At 35.6% G+C, this 15,270-nt stretch overlaps 1 protein-coding gene across 2 annotated transcripts in view; it reads left to right on the top strand.

Annotated features, from left to right (window-relative positions):
• The window catches only part of Mcr (macroglobulin complement-related), a 133,037-nt gene that overhangs the window by 86,873 nt on the left and 30,894 nt on the right, over positions 1-15,270 (top strand). For both annotated transcript variants that reach the window (XM_069819585.1, XM_069819584.1), the window contains 5 exons: positions 3,235-3,411; positions 6,593-6,779; positions 9,177-9,409; positions 10,713-10,897; positions 12,733-12,835. In XM_069819585.1, the coding sequence (XP_069675686.1) occupies positions 3,235-3,411; positions 6,593-6,779; positions 9,177-9,409; positions 10,713-10,897; positions 12,733-12,835 (885 nt within the window). The remainder of the gene's footprint in view (positions 1-3,234; positions 3,412-6,592; positions 6,780-9,176; positions 9,410-10,712; positions 10,898-12,732; positions 12,836-15,270) is intronic.

Below are 15,270 nucleotides of genomic sequence, written 5' to 3'. Positions count from 1 at the left end.
TCTGTGAACACATTGACATCATAAATAATGGTCACTCTCTGGTCTGTATCCTGCTGAACAGAAAAAGGACTCTGCAGACCTCCAGTGGTAGGCAAGAAGAAATATGGCATAGACCAGTGTCTGGCAATTGGAAACAACAACGTCACAATGTTCGAAAACTGATTGCATTGTATTTATTTAATTCCATGGTATTTGTGCAATGTTTCGCAGATAGAATATGAAACATGTCAGAAAAATCTTAATAGTACTACAAAGTCTTAATATTATTGTCACAGAGTAGTTGAAATATGTACAAAAGAGTTTTACAATATGCATTCCTTTCTGATAGCGCGATAGACTTGCCGACGGGATATGAAAGTCATTTTTTGACGAGTATTTATGCTGTAAACTGTTGAAATGGTTACAAAGTTTTCACGATTACATACGAGGAAGTTTATTAATGAAAAAATGTACTGACAAGTCATGGGCATTATTTGTAGTTTTTTAAAAATGATCCTGCATGATTTGGCACCTACTATTATTCTAATTGCTCTTTTTTTCTAGTAGGATTCTACTGTTACTATCTGTAGAATTTCCCCAGAGTTTACTTCAAAACTCATTATCAAGTGGAGGTATGCAAAGTGTATTGTTTTAAGGTATTGATATTGACTATCTCTTGCATAGATCTATTAGCAAAACATGCTGAATTTTGTTTGGGGGTAATTTCTTTAATAAGATTTTTCCAATTTAACACTTTATCGATTTGTAATCCAAGAAATTTGGTTGTTGTTCTGTTACGGACCTATTATTAATTATTTCGAGGTTGAATTTTGACAGGATTTAAATTGGATTATGTTAGTTTTGTTATAATTTAGTACAAATTTATTGGCTGAGAACCAATCACATATTTTGAGGAGAATTGCCTCTGTTGAAGATTGGAATGTGTTGGAGTTATTGGCTGTAATTACTATACTTGTGTCATCTGCAAATAATATGGGATGACCTACATCTTTTATTAGGGGACAAGATCATTTATGAACACTAGAAAAAGTGGGGACCTAGTATTGATTGTTGTGGAATTCCATTATTAATAGTTCCCCATGTCGAGGCAGATTTCATAGTGGTACTGATTTCGACTGTTTCCTATGTATGAGATATGAGTGAAACCATTGGTGTGCAACGCCTTTAATTCCATAATCATCTAATTTGTCTAGCAGCATTTTATGATTTATACAGTCAAATGCTTTGGATAAATCACAGAAAATCCCTCCAGCTTGGAATTTTTTATTAATTGGCTCCAGAATTTTGTCAATTAAACTAAATGTTTTTTCGTGAATTTATTTTTCCTAAATCCAAACTGTTTGGGAACTAAAATGTTGTATCTTTCTGCACAAACAGCACTCAGCGAGCGGGAGAGCTGTGTTTACCGCTCGCTGAAATGGAGAGGAAGATATGTCAGAATGACATAGACTTGCTATAGGTAGAGGAGAGGGAAACGACCACTCAGCTATCTAGTGGAGTGCAGTGTGTAGGCCTATTCTCAGTAACTGTTTCACGTTGCTTACCTACTGTTACAGTACAGTATGGAGGAATCTAAAAGACGAAACATAACATTTAACGATTTACAGCTCGAACTTATTGATCTTCAATGTGACCTATAAAGATCTTTTGAATAACACTACTAGCCTAGTTGAGTTTTACGAGACTAAACATTAGCAATAATATCCACGACTACAAAGGCTGGCTGTGAAAATGATTGCTGTTTGGCTCAACATTTATATCTGTGAACAACTGTTTTCCATAATCAACTTTAATAAAGGCAGGCATCGAACATCTGTAACTGACGTTTCATTACGATCAGTAGGCTACTGTTCCTTTCAGCTGCCAACAGCATAAAACTTCGTTTTGATGTACTGATAAATAAAAATATAACAAAATGATATTGTACATTTAAGTAGCTATAGAATTTCTGTTATTTCTGTAAAATAAATATTTCTTTATTAATTAATAATAGTCCAAGATAGTTATGAAAACACTGAACGGGAATTCATTTCATAAACACTCGTAATAGTACTTCCTTTTGTGTATATTTTGTATGAGATCACCCCTTCTTCCATCCACCCTTATACAGAGCGCAGCTAATATCTGCATTCCGCTCATGAGCTGTGAACTGGCTCGGAGAGCGCAAACCTTGTGCAGACCTGTTCTAGACGATGATATAATTTTTTATACATTAGTTTTTCAAAGACTTTAGAGAAAACCGGTAGAAGTGATATGGGTCTAATTTTCTGAAGAGGTTGTTTCTCCTTTTTTGAAGATAGGGATAACCACCGAATATTTTAATCTCTTGGGGAATACAGTATATCATTGAACATTGAATAGTTACATAAATAACTTAGTGGTCTAGCTGTAGTGACTTTGTTCTGTAATTGACATTTGCATATAAAAACAACTTCTCTAGTACCGGTAGTTCTAAATTAGTAGGATTTGTAATACTTATTCTCTAATTTGTTACTAGTAACTGGTTAGTAAAGTCTTGTTATTGAAAAGTGCTGATATTACAAATATATTTGGTGTTTGTTTTATGTATAATTTCATCATAATAGGATTATAATTGAATATAAAATTATGTAGGTACATTACTTTAGACTGAGTTTATTTAAAGATTTTGTTTCTGTCTTTCTGCTGCAAATGTTTAATGCAGCAGTAAAGATCAACCTGGTGAATGGAATTCGTATTAAAGTGTGGATCTTGACACGCTGGCAGGAATATTTAGCTTCAGTATTTCAAGTGCTGCAGTGTCTACTTCACATCAGTGACACACAACCTGACTAACAGCTTCACTGCCCATTATAATGTAATGCGAGAAACGAACTTATTTGAGAAAATGAAATTTCTTTATTGTTTTTTACCTCGTGACTTAAAATCGAATATGGTGTAGTGGAGGTGTATGCTAGTCAGCATAGCATTGTTCCCGTGGACAGAGGCTGAATGTCTGCCATTGTCCAAGTAGGGAATCTGACTGTGCTGTTAACAGAGTTAAGACAGCATGCGTTAATTTGAATGGGAGAAGTTCAGTTTAGACATTGTTGTCCAAGAAAAAGAAGGAAAACTTTAAATATATTTGAAGTAAATCACAGTATAAAGTGGCTACCTGTTTCGAAAAGATCCAGTTGTTGCATACAGTATCATCAACACTTGCAAAGATTCATTATTATATAGAAGTGTAATTTAAAGTGTTTGTGAATGCTGCAGTATGTTGGAGTGCTTCCCTTCTTCATAAATGTGGAGATGCCGACGAAGAGTCGGCAGGGAGAACAGGTGGGCATCCGAGTCACTGTGTTCAACTACATGCCCTCGTCCATCGAGGCAACTGTTGTGCTTGCAGGGTCGCCCGACTACAAGTTTGTCCATGTTGGAATGAATGGCATTGTGAGTAGAACCAGTACACACTTTGGCACAAAAATTGGTCGCTGTCCCACCTTGGAATCATCGTGTGCACTGTTTTTACATGGATACATTTTACATAGATTCAGAGCCTAGTCTTTGTAATGAGAAACAGCATCATCCGTAACCCATAAGGGCTTCGTAGGGAATATGTCATTTTGCGACATGCAAATATGTCGCTGCACTTGGCATTCTTGAGTAAAAAATACTGGAGAGCAAGAGAATTAATGATTTCATTATCAGAAATTCAGTATTAGCAAACAACAACAACAAATATGTCACTGCTATGACTTGTCTTTATCCTTGGACCACAATGCTTAATATTTCTATGTGTGAATGTCGTGTTAACCCAAACAACACTTTGAGAAATTCACACTGCAGGAAAGCGACCATTTTCCATGTCAAAGGGTGTGCACAAGATTAATTGAATTACGAATATGATCATGAAGTCTATATTATGTTAGAAATTTCTTTTTCGTGTTATGGTTCAAAGTAATTTTCCATGTGTCATACATAGATTTTGCAGAAAAGTTTTTTTTATCTATTTATTTATTTATTTAATTAATTTGCAATAAAACCAGACCAATTTGTAAAAAATCCGGCACTTTTTGTATGCTTACAGTAATCATCTGGGGACTGTTTCATAAAAGTACAGGTTACAGGTGAAAAAAAACTTAAAATTTGTAGGAATTGTAAATTACAGGGGTTTCATAAAGCTACAACTGTAAGCCTGTAAGTATCATTGTACAAGTGTATCTGTGGTCAATTGTTGTCTATGACAAGTGTGTAATTTATAAGCTGCAAATGTGTTTACAGGTCCTACCCATGTCTTCATGTGGGTAAGGGCTGAAAAAGAGGTTATGTTATCATAGTAATTATTAGAATATGCATTTTCGAAGCTTGAAATATGCGTTCAAATATTTATCTATAAAATCTTAAAATGTGAAATATAAATTTTGATGTTAAAAGATGGGAGTGTTTTAAACCCCATTGCATGTACATTTATTGAAAATTCTGGAAAAACCTTGTAGAGCCTGCATTGCAATAAAACACAGTTCAGTAACTATTGTCTATCCAAGCCAAGAACCGTACTAGACCAAAACAATATGACGTCACTGATTGATTTGCAATTGATTGAAAGCCAAAGCTATAAAATATAGTCCCATAAATATTTCATTATAACTAACGTTTTTACACATATTATGTAAATTCAAATCAGTGCAATGTAATTAACTATTATGCTAGATTAAGGGGTTAACAAGTTCAAAAAATCGATTTTTCAAAATATTTTTTTTTTTAAATTTATGCAACAATTATTATTGAATTTCATTTTGGTGAAAGAATTATTTGAATATTTGCATTAGTTTCAAAATGATGATTTAAATGCCAAAATGCTGCACCTGGCTATAGCAGCTGTAGTCATGAGCTGCATGCCCGCTCTCAGACTGTTTGTGTATATTTCAGTGTTTTAAAATAATTCTTATGTTTGATTGAAGAGTGACATAGCAGGAAATCCTATTCAGTTTAAGAGGGGGAAAGTACGTGTTCTGTTTGTTCAGTAGTTCTGTGGCTTCAGAAGCCTTAACATGGCACAGTTTCTTCTGAAAATCCTTTTGTTATTCATTATAGTTATTGCTTAATTGCATCAGCATTTGAAAGTGTTGTCAATGAAATGAATAAACATTTCAATATGTACAGAGTGGACGAAATGAAATGCCACTGGAAACAGTTGGCTGCGAGCCCCTATATGCTTTTGGGTTCACTTCACTCCTCAGCTGTGGAACAACACATTTTATTTACAATAATTTTATGAAAAAATCTTCATGCAAAAAGTCTCTCGGAAAATTCCATTGTCAGTTTCCGTATTTTCCTGTGTCAGATAAAACATCAATATAGAGATCATAAAGAAATTGAACAAGAGAGACTCTATTCAGAATAAACGGATAACTTAGAAGAAATATGTTTTTGATTACAAAGTCCTCTCAGTTCAACACGTCACTAAATCATTGAAGTTACAAGTGTGCAAATCCCTGTAGTGCTTATGCGGCTGCAATAAAGAAAGAACAGAATTCAGGGCGAACAGCAGATGTGAAGCATTCTTAAATGGAGAAGGTCAGCATTTACAACAATAAGGTGAGCTTTTTCTTTGAGTTTGTGTTGCTGCAAATCACGATCACAGATGGGCTATCCTATAGCATGTGGAGACTGCTGACCTTAGACTGAGCTGTGGCGTCCACTCTGTATTTGCTTCATGTTATAAAGTGTATAGTAGTGTACATAAAGTTAAAAGAACAGATATTCTGGGAAAAAAATTCGAAAATATGTTATCTGCAAAATATTGGTACAGTACACAAAGTAATTGTGATAGAAGACCTCTTTCAGTGCATTTGCCCATTGTGATGTAATTTTTCTCCGAATTTCTTGGGCACTTGTGAAATTTTCACTGCTACTCTCACAAACTGGTCTACTAACCCTCATAGCAGCATTGTCTTTAAGCTACGGAATGGAGTACTGTTCACTTCCATATCTGAGGTCACTGAAGACTGCTACTTCGCCACCCAGTTTACATATCATCACGAAGCTCTTGTAGCTTCTGTGCAGTATGCGTTTGGAACTCTTTACGTACTCCCTCACCCACACTCAGGAAAGGGAGTAGTTCTAAGTCGGAAGAAAGCCTTATTCCATTGTCAAACGAGAAGGATGATCAGTGGTGGTTTGGGATGCGTAGTAGTCATTGGATCAGGGCTCAGAGTTATTTTAGCACTTCGTCCAGACATACACAAATAATGTACTGAGAGAATACAGTAGTGCTAGGAAGTGGTGTGGCCAATCATAGCATAACACACTGAAATCTGTTATATAAGAAAATTGTCACTCAAGTACTAGTGAATCAGTACAAATAAAATTGAAAGGGTAACAACAACTAAAGATTACCCTTCTCAGTATTGAATGCTGTTAAAAAAAGAACTTCAGAACCATCTTTAAACGATAAATTTTGTGACTGAAGTTAAATTGTTTTGTTGTATGTAATTTGTTATTTTATTCAGTGTAATTTCAAATTCGTTTTGATGGTATAGTTTTAGAATAATATATTTATACACTTTCATATCTCAAATCTGAGATCTGCAGAAGTCAGTGTGACATTACCTATTTGTTTGAATTTCAGGTGCGATCCTACAATCCAGATACATCTTTTGGAGAGCATCAATTCTTTATCTACATCAACGCTCAAGATGCGCAAATAGTACACGTTCCCATTGTTCCAACTCGGCTTGGAGATATCTTCATTACAATTCACGCGTCCACTCTGATGGGCAAGGACACTGTGACCAGGAAACTGCATGTCGAGGCAAGTACTTTGTTCCTAGTGTTAACTATCTCAGCAGTATTAGAATGGTAATAATTTCACTGATTCTCCAAATGTTTTGACATCCTGGACCTTTATTGTCTTCCATTTCTTTCCAGTCTTTCATGAATCGTTCGTGACATGTGTATGGCATCATCACTGGACATTTGCTTTTTGTTTGAGCTTTTCCATTACAAAAGAAACTTCATATTGATGCAGTGCTCGATTTTAATTCTGCTCACGTATCCGGCAGAACAACACAGACTAAACTGTACAGAAAGATGAGTCCAGTCTTGTTCGATTCAAAAAGCTCCAAGTTCACAGAGACCTGTGTTTGTGCGAGGTGCCACCTGCAGGTAGCACAGATTTCTGGGGCTGGCTCTATCAAGGGCTGAGGCAGGATGGCCCACCTGTCAGACTTGGACATTCATCACATATATAGAGTGCACAATCAGCCAAGTGTGGCCCGGGTCCAGTCCTCGTAAAACCAACGAGCCAGAAACCTTTCAATCACTCCCCACTTCAATAATCTGTGTGCAGTCTTAACATTTAACAACCACACCTTGTATGTAGAAAGTTTGGACAAGCAGAGACTGTAACTGAGTCACCAACATCTAATACATGAAAGCACAAGATTTTTATTATTATTATTATTATTATTATTATTATTAATCATCGTCATAACCATAATCTCCTTAAGATTTAAATAAATTAGCAGTTTTCTGCCATCCACTTGTTGCTTTAATTCTACAGTTGAAGTTCTATCTGAAGACTGTGCTGTTAAATTGGCTTTCTTGTACTAATGTCCTGCCTTGGAGAAATGCATTGTGTCTAGCTTAAAATGCCAATAAGTGAAAAATGGTTATAATTGAAAATGTAGACTCATAGACTGAAATTCTATGAAGCTACTACTATGTGGACACTCAGAAGAAAATCACGTAAACAAAAACGAAGTCTGTTAAACATGTACAGCACCGGTTCCATTCCCAACTATAAGGATACAAAGTTCAAGTCCCATGCCATAGCTTGCATTATGAAATGTGCGTTGGTTCAACTCCTCGTGGGGAAGAAATTTTCTCGTGAAATTTCAGCCAGTGTATGGGACCAGTGCCTGTCCAGCATCGTGATGAATTTGGGGAGTTGTGATAGGTAGCAAAATCCAGCTGTAACAGCTGAGGGGCTCATCACCATACCTGTGTGGGTGTGAGGCCAGCGGACTGTTGTTGCCAAAGAACATCAAGCAGTTCAGACAAGAAGATATTGAACTGATTGGAATCTCATTTACAAGCAGCCCAAAAAAATCAATTCAGCAAACAAATTTGCATCTTCCACTTCTTTGCAGTACATTTCATAATATTCTGCACAAAGCATACAAAATTGAAATAACACAGCAGATTTGCCAAACTTGATGAAGATAGATCGTACTGAGATCATGTCTCTTTCTCTGACTGGCAGGAAATCACAGACACAATGTTGCAGAATCTGCACATGATTCACCCGAAATTAACATCTGCTGCAGCTTAATGAAAAGTCGTGTGATCACTTCTTTTTCACTGAATTGGTAGAACCTACTAAACATGCTTGCTCCTATGTTTTGCCACAGCTGTCTGCTGGAGCCATTTATCAGCAAGATGATGCTCCTCCTCACTTCCACAGTTTTCTGAATGACAATTCCCCAAGATAATGGATTGGCAGAGGACCTGAGACCATGGCTTGACCACCAAGGTCGCCAGATCTAATACTCTTGGATTTCGTGGTGTAGGGATTCATAAAAGATCAAGTGTGTAGAACACTAGTGGCTGACCTCAGCGATTTTGAAGTGCAGAATGCAATGTGTGATTCAAAATATGCAACCAGGTGCAACATCTGCTAGTACCCATATTGAAATCTATTGGAAGATCAAAATTGCAACTTTACATGTATCAGTAAAAATATATAACTATGAACTTATATTTTATGGGATGAATGATGAAAAATCAAGTACCATTAGCCGCAAAAAAAAAAATATATATATATATATATATATATATCTTTTAAGCTAAGTGTATAAACATTGTAAAAAGCCTTTTTAAATTTTTTCAAAATTGGCAACACGCTATAGTCTGCAGCATAAAGATGTTGGTTTGTATCACTCATTTTGTACTGAAAATTCATGAAAGATCTCTAACATGCTCTTTGTATTTTGCACAATTTCGTTTGTTGTCCTTTGATATCAGTCTTATGGTTCCCTGTGTTCTGGATCATTCAAGTAGGCTAGCAAGGAGTGTTAATATTATCATAATTACAGTTATGTATTGTGAATTACCGTACACTATGTTACACCTTGAGATTTGTCAACGTGTTTATTGCATATCTGGTATTGTTGACGGATTTCAAGATTGCAGTAATATCTTGTTGCAGGCAGATGGATTGCCACAGTATCGCCACCAGTCTATCTTGCTGGACCTGAGCAATCGAGCCTATGTGTTCCAGTACTTGCACGTGAATGTTACAGAGACACCCATCATCCCTTATGATGAAAACCGCTACTACATCTACGGCTCAAATAAGGCATTTGTGTCGATTGTTGGCGATGTTGTGGGTCCCATCTTCCCCACTATGCCAGTCAACGCCACTTCTCTCTTAAATCTGCCAATGGTGAGAATTTCCATAAATTCAACTAAAAAATAAAAATAAGAATGATTATGTTCAGTGTTATCTAAAAATACAAATGATTTTGTCTATCGTTGTCCTTGGCAGGAATGTGAGGTTCGGAAGTTCAGAGCTGGCTAGGTCTGTGTTGTCATACAAATCAGCCAGTCTTCTTAATGTATCCAGCTGTTTGCTGACAACAAAGTCCACTACAGTCCACTGCAGTCTATTCAGTTCCTGTTTTTCACGAGAAATGAGGGGTATTTTGATCGGTGTTCATTATAGATGCCTGTTGCTAGTAGCCAGAGTTGGTGTGTAGTCAATATATACTGCAGGGCTGTCTCTTCTGCAACTGGTACTGATGATTTTACTCTGCCTATACAACCAGTTCTTTAACACATCGCATTCAGTGACATCCTGTGGAGATCCTTGATCACGAGAGTTTCGAAGAATAGAAATTTGTTCATTTAGTTCCTGCTATATTTCTACATAGTCTTAATCGGTGCCCCCCCCCCCCCCCCTAGAAGAAAGGTGCCGTACTCACTGTGAAATTATTATTATTGTAATTCTCATACTTCTCTCTGCGTGCTTTTTGTATCAACTGTAGCAGCCAGGATTGAACTGGGTCCTGATGAACATTGATGCAGGAGCAGAGATATCTTGATGACTGACTATAAGATTCATCCACTTTCACTGGAAGTTGTTGCACTTGTGCTTAGAGTCTGCATTACAGGAAGTAGTTCGTTGTGGGTCCCTATCACCACGGCTGATAAGCTACCTGCGAATGCCGCACAATCTCCCTGTATAATTAATTTTGAATTAATAAGACATTATTGTTTACATAGTATTTGCACAGAGAAGAAAAGTTCAATTATTGCGTTTCAGAACTAATTAATTCATATGATACGTGGAGTATTACCCATCATGAAGTCAGATGGAGTATTACCCATGAAGAAGCAGTAACCCTATTGTATGTTTTTGTTGTTCTTTGCTGCTTCATTTGAAGCTGCCCTCTCTGTTGTTGCCTACATTATGTTTGTGCAACTTTTCTTTGTTATTGATATTATAAGCACAATCTTGGTAATACATGTTGAATCTTTCGTACACTATTTTTAACACTTCAATATAAATAATTGATTAAATGGCGATCTTACTCGTGTTAATTATGTAAGCATGTGTGGCTTTCAGCTGTTTCAGTGCTATTCGACACAGCAATAAGCCACACATGCTTACATAATTAACGCGGTAAGATCGCCATTTAATCAATTATTTAGAATCTTGGTGTTGCTCATTCATAATTTGTGTACAGGATTGTGCCGAGCAGACGGTGTTCAGCTTTGCTGCCAACATGATGACTACGATGTACATGCGACTCATCAATCAGCGCAACAGAACACAGGAGAAGCATTCCTTCTACCACATGAACATTGGCTATCAGCGCGCAATGTCCTTCATGAAACCAGATGGCTCCTTCAGTTTGTTCAGGAGTGACTGGTAAGAAGTGTGACTTTATGCAGTGAGTAAATAGATTTTAGAATTAGATTATTAGTGAATCATGAAGCCCTTCTGAACTGAACAGATTTCTCCTGGCTTAGTTGTCTCGTGAGTGGTGCCTTATTGGTGTCACTTATGAGATTCAAATCTGTCTTCAGACAGTTGACTAAACAACATTGGGATATATTTATGACGCAACCTAACATAACTTAAATTGTGGAAATACTGGCAAGAGAACTAATTTGATGATGGCTCGGTCAACACAGATAACAATTAACTGTTTTCAGGGCGGGTCTAATAGTTTAAATAAACATTCCATCTTTTCCAACACATTACATTAACTGAAAAAAAGATGAATATTTCGATTACTCAGGATTTAACAATGAAGTTACCTTCCTTCTTCTTCCCAATATTTGGTCTAAGATGCACGAAAGTCTCAAGAAATACACAATTTTCCATGTCAAAATCCTCTTCCTTTATGCTTAAGAGAAGTCAATAAGCCGATTTGATGGAAGTGTTTGCTGAGGCAGTCATGACCAGCGACCAATCTGAACATGGCCACGAAGTAGATCGGGTATTAATTTTAAATCTGTCAATGAATTTTTCCATCTTGAATTTTGGTAATTATTTAATTATTATGGTTTAATCATTGTGATGGTTAATTCCCCTTTTTATAACTAGTTTAATACATTAAATTCGTATGAAGATTTATAGTTTGTTCTTATATAGATTTTACTTCCTTCCTGGCTAACATATCAGCTTTCTCATTACCATTCAGCCCACATTCGGCTGGGATCCATTGCAAACTGCATTTTTATTCAAATTTTTTATTTGTTTTACCATGCAATGGATTTCTTTAATTTTTTCCATTGTAGGAGATGTAATTGAACTGGTTGCCTGGATTGCAGCTTTAGAGTCAGATAGAAAACTGTGTGTTTGCATTTTGTGAACCCAGACAAATATATTTTGGAGTGATGTGTACATGGCTTCAACCTCGCCATCAAAATTAGTTGTATTAGTTGTGAAAATTGTGGGTGGGCACATGAAAAATTATTTGTTATTAAATTTAAGTATTTGGAAGTTCTGTGAGTTATAACATTAACTAAATTAGAAATGGGTAACAGCAGAGTAAGGTTAGGTTCGATCTAAAGGCATGGGAGGAATCATAAAGATAGTATGATGCAAAATTTCGGGACAGTTGTATTGCATGGCTGCTATGAAGACTTTCTAAGCTGGTCAGTTTTTCTGTTCATGAGTGTGCAGTGAGTCTTTTCGTGGATATCTTGTTTTAATTGTTTGTGGAGTAATGGCCATTGCTTTTTAAGGATTGAAGACTTCATCAAGATCAAGGTGACAGTTCATTTTGAAATTTTAAGTGGGCTAAATCGAGATATCAAGTTTTCTTTTTCAATTGGATTTTTTTCTTTAAGCTTTATTACTCTTGTATGAATCCATTTTCTGTCTTTAGTGTAACTGTATCTACTTAATTTATCAGAATTTGGAACCCTGCTTGTGTTTCGAGATCTACCATAATAGGCCTATTGGAAGTGATTGCTCGCACAGCTTAGTTTGGTGTACATTCCAGTATCTGCTTATTAGTAGTTGAAAAGTGGGGTTGCCGAATTGACGCAATAATCAAGTGATTGTAATATTGTTTTGATAGTCATTATCATAGATCAAAATGCTGTTTGGTTAATAGATCTGAACTTCGAAAGAGACAAGTATTAGTAAAATCAGGACTGGGGATTCTGAGTCAGAATTATTGGATTGAACTCTGTGTGAAGTTAGAGAGTGGAAAAAAATAACAAGTTACAATGATTCATGTTGTGTTGTAGGAACCAGTCAGCATCCAGTGTATGGCTTACTTCATTTGTAGTGCAAATGCTTCAAGAAGCGAGCTTTTATGAGTGGGAGAACTTCATCTACATAGACCCAGAGGTATTTTAAAAGTTCACATTTTCTTACAAATATAATCTTTGGACTTCTTTTATAAACTTACAAACACAACTCAGATTAGTTCATTTTTATTTTTTAAATAAGCACGTATTTAATTTATTGAGTTCCCTTCCATCCACAAATGAACAGTTTTTATTATTAACTTTCTACATATTATACAGTAGAACTTCTATTTAACGTTTTTCTGGAGAGACAGAATAATTAACCTCAAATGGGAGTTGATACTAAATAGAAGTTGGCTATTTTTTGTTTAAAAAATTTTAATCTTTCGAAAAAATTCTATTTATTTGCAAAAAAAAAAAAAAAAAGGTACAGGTAAACTGTACCCAAAAAAAAAAAAAAAAAGTAGAAAACATTAAGGGGAAGCTGGATGCTAATCAAGCCCTTCTCATCAACTCGGATATCTTTGCATTCAGATTTTTTCCATTTCGTAAATTAAATTAAAAACATTTTCTTTTTTGTGAGGCATATATGTTCGTGAAGGCGTGGGGATCACGAGGCCACTCCATTAACATGTGGCAGTGAGGCAGTGCAGTCAAGTCATTGACTATTAAAAAAAATTGTATATTAAACGTTGAAATGCATTTATTTTTTGCACTAATCGAAATTTTAAAAAATCATTTAAGAGTAATTTGTAATGTAAAATACGGGTTTCAGAGTAAAGAGAAGAACTTTAAATCTAATATAAAAATATATTAATCATATGTAATAATAAATTATTGGGACTGTGAAAATTTAATGTTGCATGTGAAAAAATGTTAAACGAAGGTGCCCTAAATCGGAGTTGTATTGTAATTGATAAATTTATTTGAATATACAGGGTGTTTCAGAAATAATTTTACAAACTTCGGGGGCATGTTCTTCACACCAAATCATATAAACATATGTTCGAAAATTCTTAGTTTTTTAGTTATTAATGAAAGAACATACTGAAACATCTGTTAGATATTGTCAGCTTGATATTCATATTCTTTATTTGCCTGAAGGTACAAGAATACAAGAGGCCTCGTCAATGTAGCAAGTGTTGCAACTTTAATCAATTAAGAAACTCATAACAAATGTTCAAATGACTATAGTAAGCAAGTCTCCTTGGCAACACTTAGCTATCTATGATAGAATGGGTGCATCAGCAAACTTGTATTGAGAACATCATTCGATTATCTAACTAAATGAATTATTATCAGTTACAAAATTAAGTTGTTTGATTGTACCTCGAAATCCATTGAACGTAAATTTTCATTGTTATGAGCTTTTCACGTTTCCATTCCCAGGCTCCGGCAAGCTTCCGTTAATTGTGAATGCTCACATTTAAATACATTTATTTTAACTTTATTTCCATTCTCGTTCCCGTTGTCAATCTGTTCCCGCTTTATTGTGAACCAGCCTTTACCTGGTGAGGTTTTTCCCTCAACCCACTAAGAGTAAATGCTGGGTAACTTTTGGCGCTGGACCCTGTACTCATTTTGCTGGCATTATCATCATCTCATTCAGATGCTAGATAACTATAGCAGTTCATAAAGCGTCGTAAAGTAAGCAGTTAAATAATAATAATAATAATAATAATAATAATAATAAATTAATAATAATAATAACCATCTTTTATTCTCAGTAAATATGATAAAGCAAATATAAATGACACTCGGGAGGAAATTAAATGCAGAATAAATATGGGAAATGCCTGTTATTATTCGGTTGAGAAGCTTTTGTCATCCAGACTGCTCTCAAAAAACTTGAAAATTAAAATTTATAAAACAGTTATATTACCGGTTGTTCTGTATGGTTGTGAAACTTGGACTGTCACTTTGAGAGAGGAACAGAGGTAAAGGATGTTTGAGAAGAAGGTGCTTAGGAAGATATTTGGGACTAAGAGAGATGAAGTTACAGGAGAATGGAGGAAGTTGCACAATGTAGAACTGCATGCATTGTATTTCTCACCTGGCATAATTAGAAATATTAAATCCAGACGTTTTGATGGGCAGGGCATGTAGCACGTATGGGCGAATCCAGAAATGCATAATAGAGTGTTAGTTGGAAGGCCAGAAGGAAAAGACCTATGGGGAGGCCGAGACGTAGATGGGGGGATAATATAAAAATGGATTTGAGGGATGTGGGATTTGATGGTAGAGACTGGATTAGTCTTGCTCAGGATAGGGATCGATGGCAGGCCTATGTGAGGGAGGCAATGAACCTACAGGTCCCTTAAAAGTCATTTGTAAGTAAATAATTTTAATGATCAATTTGTGAAAGAATCTGCTCTATTCAGTAATTTTGTCCTTTTGCAAAAGTGTTCCCAGTTCGCATTCAGCATTTTATCAGTTGGGAAACAAAAATATCTTTTGTCAGAGCCTTTGGTCCTTTATAATAATATAAATAAATATTAATTATTTTATTTCATCCTTGCACAGTGCAATAATTAT

Source organism: Periplaneta americana, chromosome 2 (genome assembly GCF_040183065.1).
Source record: "Periplaneta americana isolate PAMFEO1 chromosome 2, P.americana_PAMFEO1_priV1, whole genome shotgun sequence".
In the NCBI taxonomy this organism is placed as follows: Eukaryota; Metazoa; Arthropoda; class Insecta; order Blattodea; family Blattidae; genus Periplaneta; species Periplaneta americana.
The sequence above is the reverse complement of the archived record's forward strand: the minus strand, read 5'-3'. Positions and strand labels throughout refer to the sequence as shown.